Raw genomic sequence first — 12,765 nt, forward strand, 5'->3', positions numbered from 1 at the left:
ATATAAACTAAAATTGAGTTGTTAATCTTAATTCATATATGAAAACGGTTAAAACGAATTTTTACGTATTAATATTTTACTTCCTTTTATAAAAAAAATTTAAATAAATGACTCGAGTAACTCGAACCAACCCAACCCAAATGTTTCATGGTTGGGTTAGGTTGTTTTCATCTTTTAATGAGGATTATTTGGGTCGAAGAAATTTACAATCGAACAATTAGATTGGGTCTAAAAAGTTTTTCAACCCAATCCACGAACACTCCTAATAATCGTGTCGGGGTCCAGGAAGTTCAAGAGGCAAGCATAATTATGCTATAATTTCATGCCAATCAACTAATCTTTTACTTCTTTTGAATGGGTTGAGTTCCTGCTCACAAAGGTGATGTTACATCACAATTTGAGCCCCCCTTTTTCTCCCTTTATTCACCCATCCCACATCGAAAAAATTTCGATTTATTTTCGGTACAAAAATCTCTGAAATTCACCGGTTTCCTCATCTCCAGAATCCAATTCCTTTCTTCCTTTCTGTCGATTTCTCTACTTTTCGAAACCCAAGCTCTACAATATGCCCTAAACCGTAAGACAATAAATATCATTCTTATAACCTCTAGTTTTATTTTCGCCCTTTACAAATTTTTTGCTTTGAGATTCGTATGTGTAATTTTCGTCCTCTAATTTCAGTGGTTGAACGATATGGGAGGCTGGGCCAGCTCGTCTGCTAAACGGAGGAACGGCGGCGAAAAGGGTGGAAAAACGGCTGCCGTCAGCAAAGAACCACCGTCGCTTAAGAAGACTGACAGTGGTAGCGGCGGTGGCGGAAGCAGCCGTGGAAAGTCGTTGTGCCGGCCTGAGAAGAAGGTTTATTTCCCGAAGAAATATGGTTTCATTGCAGATAATTTCTCCTCTATTGACCAGGTTTCTCTCTCTCTCCTGAAACAAAATGGAAAAAATTGCATTTTCAGTCCTGATTTATAAATTTCAAAATTTTACATCAGTAACAGTTTCGAGTTTATTTTTAGTTAAATATTTAGTTTCAAAATGCTATAATTTTATCTATGAAATTCGAGTTTCATTTTAATTTAGGTTTAAATTTCAATCGATTATCAAATGAAATTTTATTATTTATAATTATTTTAATTAATATACATTAATAAAAATTAGAAATGAGTATTTAATAGGTTAAAAATATAAAATTTGAAATATATAAAATAAATTGAAGTAAAACTCAACATCAAAGATAGATTTGCAATGACAAGATTAAAATCAAACCAAGACTTAAAGGATTGAAAATTTAACATTTTAAAATTTAATGGCTAAATTGAAATCGAATTCAAAGCTTAATAACTATCCTGGTAACCATTTCGTTTTTTGTTTTTTATTTTGAAAACTAAGTCTATTTCTTCCACATTTCTTACAATCTTCATCTCTATTAAGTATAATGGTTGAGTACTTAACCAAATTTCAAATTTCAAAAATAAAATTTTAAAAACTAAGGCCCCGTTTGGTAACCATCTTGTTTTGTGTTTTTGAAAATTAAGTCTATGACCACTACTTTCTCCTCAAAATTTCTTCATTTGTTATCTACTAAACATCGATAGTTTAAAAAATCAAGTCAAATTTTGAGAACTAAAAAAGTAACTTTACAAAATGTTGTTTTTGTTTTTTGAATTTGACTAATAATTCAATAATCGTACTTAAAATATGCAAATCATGACAAAAAATGTGGATGATAAATGCTTAATTTAAAAAAAAAAACAAAAACAAAAAAAAACAAAAACAAAATGGTTATCAAAGGGGCCAAATTTTTTCAATTTTCAAAATTAGTTTGATTTTTAAACCATCGGTGAAAAGTAGCTTATGAACTACATAGAAACTAAATGTAAAATTTAGTTACTATAAAGGGGAATTTTCAAAAGTAAAAAAACAAGGAAAATTATTTACATAAAATAGTCGGTTTTAAATTTTTTTTAATAAAAACGGATAAAAATCTATCAATGTCTATCGGTTATAGAAATCGATAGAAGTCTAGAAATTTATCAATATATATATATACTATTTTTATAAATAGTTTGCCATTTTTTAATTTGTGAAAATTTTCCTACTAAAAAGTTACTTTTCTCACAGAAAAAATATCAATTTGATTTAAGTTACATTTGTATTTTTTAGTTTTCTAATACAACATTTTTTTTCCAAATTCAATTGCTTAAATTTTTTATTTTTTTAAAAAAATTTAAAATTCAATGAAGATGCGATGCTACCAGTGAAAAAGGAAAAAGTTACTTGGCTGTTGCTATATTTATTTATTTTTTCTTCACGTGTTACCTCATTAAAAGGAAAAAAAAAAGACTGTAATTATTATAGGCTTTTGGTGGACCAGAAGATTCAATGAAGTGCATATGAAATTGAAATCGGTACCTGCGAGGAAATTTCCTCACTACTCAAATCTTAATAAACTAGCATTCATTATATAATAATACTTCGAGTTTTTTTTTTAATATAATAATAATAATTATTATTAGTATCATCATAATCATTATTTAATATTAATATTTCTCTTAATTAGGTTGTATTAATTTATACTCTAAATTTTTACTTCCATCAAATTTGACTCCAAATTTAAGCAACCATTCCAATCTAATAAGGATGTACATGGTTTGATTGGGTTAAGTTGAGGGTATTTTATTGGACAAACTCAAAAATTCGGATTGGTTTGATTGACAATCCAAATCATCGAAATAAAATTTCCAATATTTATTGTAAACTTTAAACAAAGACAAATATCGTAACAAAAATTTACAAATTAATCAATACAAAGTAATCAAACTCTAAATAAAGATAAATATATATAAAATTCGTGGGTTGGATTAATTCAGTTAATCCACAACCCAAACAAACCCAATAAAAATAGAAAAATTCAATCCAACCCAACCTAAGGACAAAACTAACCCAATCCACCCTTACATTTTGGGTTGGATAATACGGGTTGTCGGGTTATTTGAATACCCCTACAATACAATCTAGCACAATTGATATAACTTTACAATTTTTTTTTTTTTAAGAAATTATAACTTTATAAATTGAGATAAGGACTTGGTGGACAGTAAATAGCATTAGTAGTGTATTGAAAAGCTTTTCTAATTTAAGTTTTTTTTTTCTTGTCAATATATAGAATGAAAAAAAATCAAAACTTCAAATCTTGAAATTGATATTACAACTTTTATATTAGTTGAGCTACACTCAAGTTTCCTATTTAATTTAAGTATTGGTTTGTTTTGTAATTTTATGCTAATTAGATTTTATTTTTAAATATTAAAATGGTCTATCTTAATTTAGTCCTTTATAAATAGTTCAATTAATTTCCAGAAATTTAAAATATCTATTTTTTTTTTTTTCAAATTACGTTTATTCTCATTCAAAAACTATTTGGTTCTTTGTGCTTTTGGTTGATCCAATTTATGTGGTCCAGTATTTATTACAATGGATGTACTCAAACACAAAGTCATGCTTTTCATTTGTTTAAAATTAATAACGTTGGTCAAGATTGTTTTAATATATAATTTGAATATTTAAAAGAAAAAAAAAATATTCGTTTAAAAGAGGTGTTTTAGAGATTCACATTAAAATAAAATAAAATAAATAAGTATATTTTAATTTTACTTTTAATTTACTTCTTTCGTTTAATACATAATTTAATGCACAACATGAATATGGTTTAATGACATAGATTTTAAACTTTGGAGGTTAGAGGTTTGAATATCTCATCTTACATAGTCTTAAACTAAAAAAAAACTTTTAATTTCAAATTGTTAACATCTATTTTGTATGAATAATTAAAAATTTTAATCCTCTCTCATACATGTTGTAATAATTTAAAAAGAACAATACCTTCTTATACTTAAATATTAAGCTATCATTTAACTTTCAAACGTGTCTTTCTTATATACATAGGTCATTCGCTAATTCATTTTTTCTAAAAAAGAAAGTTGATTTATTAAATATATATCTAAAATAACTTCAAAATTTCAATATTGCGTCGAGTAAATTGAATGATTGAATTTGTATTTTATGGGCCAAATTGATATTATGCAATTTGAGCAACATGGATCGAGTGGTATGATATCATTCAACTTGAGCAACAAGTACCTTTGATTTTACTAAAAAAGTTTTATGTCATTAGAGATAGTTATTCTCACTTATATAAATACTTATGACTTGTTTGATGAGGTTATCGTTTCTCATTTTTAAGAGTAGAGTTTATTTGATAGTTTTCTTATATCTATATTTCTGCTGCTCCTGTCTAATAAAAAACTATCCCTTAATTTTTTCATGCCATAAATTTTTAGGATTGTTATTCATATTCTACCTATCTTTTTAGATTTTGAACCAAACATAAATTGGAAAATCGGAAAAGTAAGGGAGATCCTCATCAAAGTGGCCGTTGAATGTTAGACAGATTCCGAAAAAATTTGCATCCTTGCTGCTATAATTGAATAATTTTTCAGAAATTTGAAATCATCTGCAGCAAGTTCTCATTCAACTGCTTCGATTAATGGATTTCATTTCTTGAATTCTACAGGTTACCGCAGCCTTGAGAAAAGAAGGATTAGAATCGTCGAACCTCATCGTCGGAATGGATTTCACCAAAAGCAACGAGTGGACAGGTATGTCGAATCGAATCGATGGCACTCTAAATTCAAGCTTCTCATCGTTCGTAATTGCTTAAATATCGGCCGATTCGGCCGTCGCCGTTGTTTGATGCACAGGTAAAGTATCGTTCAATAATCGGAGCTTGCACGCCGTTTCTGATTCTCCTAATCCCTACGAAAATGCTCTGTCAATCATCGGGAAAACTCTGGCTCCCTTCGACGACGACAGCTTAATTCCTTGCTTTGGTTTCGGCGACGGTACGCTCCTCCTCCGCCGTCTACGGCGGGAATTTCGCGTCTGTTTAATTCCTCTTCATATTATTTGTATTTCTTTGCCGTTTCATATTATTATAATATACAAACTCATTGTTTGTTGGTGGAGTTGAGTTGGTATAATATACAAATTCATTGTTTGTTGGTGGAGTTGAATTGGTATATTTTATCAATTCACCACAACTCATTCAAACTCTTTCTTCTTCTAATGTTTTTCATGACTTCACCAATCGGAGGCTCCGACAACTACCTCCGATGACTCGACGATCAACTCCAGACTCTGACGACCACCTCTAATGACAACTCGAACGATGAAATTCGGGGTCTGACAACCACCTCCAATGATAACTCCAACGACCTACTCCATGCTTTGACAACCTTCACGCGACCAACTCCGACAATCAATTCCAAGCTCTAGTAACCACCTCCGGTGACTCGATTTCGACGACCACCTTCGCGCTACCAACTCTGATGATCAATTTCAAACTCCGACAACAAACTCCAATGATCAACTTTGACAACCACCTCCGTAGGCTCTGACAACCACCTCTGATTACAAACTCCGATGAAAAATACCTTCAATGACCACCTTTGAGTGAGAAACTTCGACGACCAACTTGGGACTTCGACAACGACAAACCCTTAAAATCAATGCTAATAGTACCTTCATGTGATTAACACTCGGGCTCCGGTAGCCACCTCCGAGTACAATCTTCGGCAAAAATTGTCTTTAATGATCAACTTCGACTACCACCTTCGTCCGACCAACTCCAGGATTTGAAAACCACCTTCGAGGACAAACTTCGACAACCAACTCCAGTACCACCTTCATGCAACCAACTTCAAGCTCCGACAACCACCTCCGACTACAAACTCTAGTGAAAGCATCTTCAATAATCAACGTCGACAACCACTTTCAACTATTATAAGACTGATGATTGTTTAAGTATGTTCTAGGGTTGTTGATTATATTTAAAAAAAAAAACATTATTTTGTCTATATTAAGTGCAATATTTATACGTAAAAAACTATAATTTTTTTTATTTAATTGAATTCACATTTTAAATGAGTGTTAAGAATATTTAGACGAAAAGTATGTAACATATAAAAAAAATGAAAAAATGGAATATTTTCTGACAAGAATTATTGAAAAATAGAGATTTGTTCCCTGATGATCCTAAAACTTTAGAGGAAAATGAAATTATTGAAGAAATGTGATGACATTCCATTGGTTACTAAGATGATGAAAGAGAACTAATTAAAAAAAATCATTACATAGTAAAAATATAGAGAACATCGGAAAGAAAAGAAAAATAAGAAGATGATAATGAAATTTATCGAGAAAAATTTCTCCTTGGTTTCTTATTTTATTTAATCATATTTTTACAAGAAATGTAATGATTTAGTTGTTGTACATTGTCAAAAAAAAAAAAAAAAAGTTTTAACAATTAAAAAGGAAAAAAAATTGAAATCCATATTTTATTCAAACAAAAATTGGCTAAATTACTAAATAACTCTGCATCTCAAACACAAACATACGAACTCCACCGATATATGAACTCCAGACATCCTATCTCAACTCAGTACCTAAACAACTTCTTATGGGTATTTATGGGATAGGTTTTGTTTTTTTTTTTTTTTTTTTTTTTGGGTAAAGGTATTGTAATTAAAGTGTGGGGTGAGGAATCGAATATTTGACCTCGAGGTCGATAGTACAAACACTAAGGGTGTACGTGGGTTGGGTTGAGGGTGTTTTTTGAACCAACTCGAAACTTCGAATTGGTTGGATTGACAACTCAAATGACCGAAATAAAGTTTCCAACCCAACCAACAGTTGTCAGGTTATAACTGTTTTTTCAATGAAAAATATGTAAATTTATATACAACACATGACTGATAACTAAAATCTCATAAAATTCAAATGCTAAATACCAGATATCTATGATATTTATTGTAAAATTTAAACAAAAACAGATAGCATAACAATTTTAAAAGAAAAATATAAAAAATTCACAAATTAATCAATATATATAAAATTCAGGTTGAGTTTGGTTAATCGGTTTTTTTTAGCCAACTCACATCACAACCAAACACAATAAAAATAGAAAGATTCAATCTAACCCGACCCAAGAACAAAACTAATACAACCCAACCCTTGCATTTTCAGTTGGATAGTCCAGGCTGTTCGGATTGTTGAGTTATTTGAATACCTCTAACGAGCACTATATCAGTTGTCTTACGTTCATGTTGGCTAGTTAAAATATTCTCCTCAAGACAAATTCAACTGTTCGTATTTTGAAATTCTTCAACCCAAAGAACCCTTATTGAGGCCCATCTTAATTATTTCGTTTTCTATTTTTAGTTTTTTAAAAATTAAGTCTATTTCCTCTCATTGTCTAGCAATAGTTAACATTTTTCTTCAAGTACAAGAGTTGAAATTTTAGCAAAATTCTAAAAATAAACACAATTTTTTAAAAACTATTTTTTAATTTTCAAATGTTAACTTGATTTTTTAAAACATGGGTAAAAGGTAGATTGCAAAACAAAGAAGTTAGAAGTGTAATGCGTGTTTATAGGTAGAAAATTATTAAAAAAAACTAAATGGTTACTAAGCGAAATGAACCTAATCCAACCATAAAATATTCGGATTAGGTTGGTTCAGGTTACTCGAGTCATTTTTTAATTATTTTGAAAAAGAAGTAACATGTTAATATTAATATGTAAAAGAATTTGTTTATTTAATTTGATTAACAAATCTACTTCAATTTATATTATAAAAAAATATTTCCATAGTGTTGAAAAATGATTTAAAATGACGGTTGGATAATAAATAATCTAAAAAATCATGAAATTATTAAATTAATTCATCAATATATAATTATATTAGAGGTAAAAGAACACACTTTTAAATATTAATAATAAATTCAAGTTTATTTGAATTATTTTAATTGAACTCGTGAACTAATCTAATTCATAACCCAATCTAAATTATATAATTTGGGTTGGGTTGATCAGGTTTTTCAAGCTATTGAATATTTTGAACATCTGTAGATTCATTGCCTTCGTGTCTATGTAATTTACAGCAACGACGCACGATCAAACGGTGTTCGGTTTTCACAGTGATAATACTCCGTGCCATGGATTCGAAGAAGTTATTGACTGCTACAAAAATATAATTCCGAATGTGCAACTTTCAGGTTAGTGTATGATCATGCAAATGAATTTTGTCAATAGTTTTGTAGATGGTGATTGTTTAAGGAATGTGATTTATAGGGCCAACTTCTTACGGTCCTGTGGTTGAAGCTGCAATGGATATTGTGGAGAAGAGTGGTGGACAATTTCATATTCTTCTTATTGTTGCAGATGGACAAGTTGGTACTTTTAACTTCCGTCTTTACTCTGTTTCATTTGATTTTAAATGAATTTTGGTCTTTTCTTAGCTTTATGGTACTTTGTATGCACTCTCTTTAGTCAAAGATTCAATTTCGGTCTTCATAATTGTTATATTAAAAAATGGGAGATACAATTTGGTCGGTTTTAGAAAATCTACATGGTCGACATTATCATGAAGATGAAAACGGAGTATTTAATGAAAAATCAGACTAAAAGTGTAAATATTGAAACCAAACTCAAAATTGAAAGGAATAAAAGTGTGAAATTTTAAAACATAGAAACCGTATAGAATTAAAAGGCATGCATTAATAAGCTTTCTATTATTATTCCTTTTTTCAGTTGCTTTCTAAATACAAAATTCTGAGTACAACGAGATATTAAAAAAAAAAAAAAAAACCATTTTTCAGATTCCAAATCATTAAAACCATTTATTTGTGGTGAAGGTTACTCGAAGCTCCAGTGTTGGCGATGACGAATTGAGCGTTCAAGAGGAGAAAACAATCAAAGCAATTGTCGATGCAAGGTAAAAAAGGAAAAGAAAAAACAAAACAATAGATTTGCATCATCCAATTTCATCGCAGATTTAGAGATATTCTCTTGTTCTTTCCATCCAGTGCATATCCTCTTTCGATTGTTCTTGTTGGAGTTGGAGATGGCCCTTGGGACAACATGAAGAAGTTCGACGACAAGATCCCAGCTCGGGATTTCGATAATTTTCAGGTTTCATAGCAATGATCCAAGTACGACTTGGATCAGTTAGTTCAAATTCAATTGTAAACATCAGCAGAATCACTCTCTGATCTTGCATTTTTCCTAATAACTACGTGCAGTTTGTTAACTTCACTGAAATAATGTCGAAAAACCTCGGCACGCCCGAAAAAGAAGCAGCTTTTGCTTTAGCTGCACTAATGGAGGTTCCTTTCCAGTACAAAGCAGTCACAGAAATGGGTCTTATAGGGTAGAGCTTTCACTCCTCTGATATTGCTACTTCCATTACATTGAGTTTTTCATAGATTCAACTATTTCTCCTAGGGTTGGCTCTGGCTGAAATGACTTATAACTAACTAATTCTGCTTCTTTTGATGTGGAGCCAAGACATGTGACAGGAAAAGCAAAACGCATTGTGCCACGACCCCCACCGGCACGTTATACTCGTCCTTCACGGCTGACTCCCATACCTAGCAACACCTCCTCAGCTTCTGCATTTGATGAACATAGCCAGGTACTAAAAAGCACAAACACTTCAGTTTGGCTAGTATGTTTGTCCAACACGTGTGAAACACTTGGACACTTTCAACACTTGTTAATGCGACAAATGTGTTCGACACGCACAAAACACTTGTCGAGTAGACTAAAAAGATACACATGACAATAATAACTTTTGAGTGTAAAACATATCAAGCTAAGTTTTTGAGCATATAAATGCATTGACCCATTTACTTTGAATTTCTTTTGGTACGAAAATGATATATATTTTTAAAAATGTACATTTTAATAAACGTGCCTTTGTCATGTTGTTCCCTAGATTTTTAAAATAGGGCATGTCGTCGTATTCATGTTGTATCTATATCTGTATCTGTTCTTCTTAGACTAGGTATGTTCTAGTATAGAACTTGAGGAACATTCCTTTGCTTGCTTATTGCCCTGTATAAGGCCAGAGGTTTCACTATTGCATCCGGATTTCGGATGGATCAAGTATAGAAACAATAACATTATTTCCAACTCAAATGCAGGTCTGCCCCATTTGCTTGACCGCAGGAAAGGACTTGGCCTTTGGATGCGGCCACATGGTTGAGAGATTAAACTATTTAATATCTACTAAACAGTTCTTTATTTACTACTTCAAAAAATTCATCTGCGTGTACATTATGAGATAACATGTACCCAAAAAAAAAAAATACAGTGGATGAACTTTTTGCAACCTCTTAATACACACAGCTACTAACTTTCAAACATTGCAGACCTGTAGGGAATGTGGATCAAGATTGTCCAATTGCCATATATGTCGCCAGCCTATCAGAAACCGAATAAGGCTATACACTGGGTGATTGGATCGCACCAAGAGGGTATTGAGACGATGTCAATGACAATCAGATGGATATGATGTACAGGAATCAAGGGTTAGACAATTAAGAAATGTATGTTGTATGGACAGAACTAGGACTGTTCTACTCATGGGTGTTGTGTGTGTGTGAGGTGAGGTTCAAATTCCCAATGGATGAGGACTCTGATGTACATAGGAAAAACAATGTGCTCATATGTAATTGTAAAAACAATGTAGTGTCAACTCCTTGTCAATATTTTATGATGCAAACAAGATTTCATGTGCTTACGCGTAAGCTTCTTTTAACCACTACTGGTTGTAATGAATAAGCTAATAGCAAAATTGTCATTAGCTCGACAAAGTTTTGCATAAGTAATATTTGAGTACATCTTAGACTACATTTTGGGAGTGTTTAACCCACCAACTTCATGAATTGATGTTACGTAACACTATTGAAGTTTGCATATTTATCCAAGAACTCCATCTTCCTCTAAACACAGACTTCCTAACTCCAATATGTTAACTCCAGGCTTCATAACTCAACTTAATGCCCAACACCCTCTATTTTTTTCAGCCCACCCTAACCACACACCTGAAAAAACTACAAAAATATTTAAAAAGAATGAAAGTTCTTCACATGACAAACTCTAGTTGGATTGGACTACTGAGCTAGATCTCAAAAAATAGGTGCAACCCGGATACATGCAAGTATTTTTCGTTTGTCAATGACAGACTTTCAGCAACGCAAAGCATTTGAAACAAACCAAGCTTCGAAAAAGTTAGTTGTTATAAACTTATATCATACCATTTTCGTACAAAGTCCAAACTTAAGAACCTGCACTGTAATGATATACCCCCCTAAAATAGTAAGATAACATTCCAAAATCTCAACAGCACATACCCACTTATTTATTTTCCTTCTTGACCTGTTGTTCCTTGATAGTGGCATCTTTGGTTTGATCTGGGATTGGTTGAATTCTCACATATGGCTTCCTTGTCAATGTCTCTCCCTTCAAAGCAGCAACATAGCGATCATTAGTGTCTTCTTTCCTCTGCAGCTCACCAAGATATTCTGCCAGTCTCTCTCGATTTACTTGCCCCATCATCTGTCCAATAAGAAAGAAAACAGCTGATGAACTCAATTGTAAGATTAAACCTACTGCTGCAGAAAAATATGGCACATTTATGTTCTGACAGTCCCACGAATTCACAAAATTAGCTTTATAAGGGCAGCAATGGTGGGTCAGAGTAACAAAATCTCAAAAGGTGGAAGCAGTTAATGGCGAGACAGTATGGAGAGAAGATGAAACACTTGAAAGCAGCATCAAGCAAATTTGATGCAGTTCAAATGACACCGTGCAGAGGAGATTAACTGACTTCTAGAAAGAGATTGACTGCCGTCTTCTGCTTACAGTAAATGAGGCGACATTTCAAACGAAAAAAATAGAATGCAAGTGTAAAGGAATGCTTATCTGCCAAATTTTCTTCGAAATATTAAACAACTTGGAAATTAGAGATCTGATCAGTGAAAACAGATTCCAACGGAGCAGTCAACTCGATCAAACGATCAGGAAAGTCCGTGGAAGAAACAGATTTTAAATATCATAGACAGTAGAACCGGATGTCGAATCATAAGCGATCGGACGAAGCATACCGGCAAGCCGAGAAATGTCAAACGGAAGAATAATTTATCAATCGACGAAACATAATCGAGGATATCCGGATTAAAATTGAGCTGAAAATAGGGTTTTCGGAAAGGAAAAGGAACAGAAAAATAGAGAAAAGAAGCATACGCGAGATTCAGGCCTTGCATTCTGGCGAAGGCGAGCTTCGAGTTGCTCGTTGCGGGAATTGGTGGCTTGCATGACGCAGTAGCCAATAATGCCGGGAACGACGCCGCAGACGGTGGCGAAAGCCAAGAAGAAGGACTTGGAATCTCTGGTTTTCCTCACTATCCATCTCCATGTATCGCTCTTCTCCCACAGAATCGACATTTCTAATTTGCCCTCTCTTGCTAACGCTGCGAGTCTCTAAACTCTGGTGAAGTCGGGGTTAACGAATGTGTGTACACATGGGTTAAATTTAACTTCATTCCTTTGTATAAGTGATGTTGTCAAGGGCTCTGCCGGGCAGTTAGTTGGGATAGTATAAAGTTTATATGTAGCTGTTTAGGATAAAGAGTTATTTGATCTACGTTCATATGCTTGTATTTTAACAGTGAGTTGAGTTCATATATTTGAGATATTTTGTAGAATTTATTGAACTTTGAAGCTCCATTGGATAATTATTTTATTTTTGTTTTTTAAAATTAAGTTATATCATTCACATTTTATGATTTATTTTTTTTTAATTACAGTAGTTGAATTTTTAATCAATTTCAAAAATAAAAACAACTTTTTGAAAGCTACT

General features: G+C 32.2%; 2 protein-coding genes across 2 annotated transcripts; one reads left to right on the forward strand and one right to left on the reverse strand.

Moving 5' to 3' along the window:
* Positions 1–334: 334 nt before the first annotated feature.
* On the forward strand, positions 335–10,713 carry LOC120088259 (E3 ubiquitin-protein ligase RGLG4). The gene is made up of 12 exons (XM_039045413.1): positions 335–577; positions 682–915; positions 4,577–4,661; positions 4,764–4,904; positions 8,003–8,116; positions 8,193–8,290; positions 8,756–8,835; positions 8,927–9,032; positions 9,143–9,270; positions 9,408–9,534; positions 10,046–10,102; positions 10,274–10,713. Exons 2-12 carry the CDS (start codon positions 694–696, stop codon positions 10,358–10,360), a joined length of 1,245 nt encoding a protein of 414 aa, XP_038901341.1. The 5' UTR covers positions 335–577; positions 682–693; the 3' UTR covers positions 10,361–10,713.
* Positions 10,714–11,108: 395 nt separating this feature from the next.
* On the reverse strand, positions 11,109–12,426 carry LOC120088260. Its single transcript, XM_039045414.1, has 2 exons — positions 12,150–12,426; positions 11,109–11,462 (listed from the first exon to the last, which is right to left on the reverse strand). Exons 1-2 carry the CDS (start codon positions 12,348–12,350, stop codon positions 11,262–11,264), a joined length of 402 nt encoding a protein of 133 aa, XP_038901342.1. The 5' UTR covers positions 12,351–12,426; the 3' UTR covers positions 11,109–11,261.
* Positions 12,427–12,765: the final 339 nt, after the last annotated feature.

The sequence above is a fragment of the Benincasa hispida genome, chromosome 10 (assembly GCF_009727055.1).
Source record: "Benincasa hispida cultivar B227 chromosome 10, ASM972705v1, whole genome shotgun sequence".
Taxonomy (NCBI): Eukaryota; Viridiplantae; Streptophyta; class Magnoliopsida; order Cucurbitales; family Cucurbitaceae; genus Benincasa; species Benincasa hispida.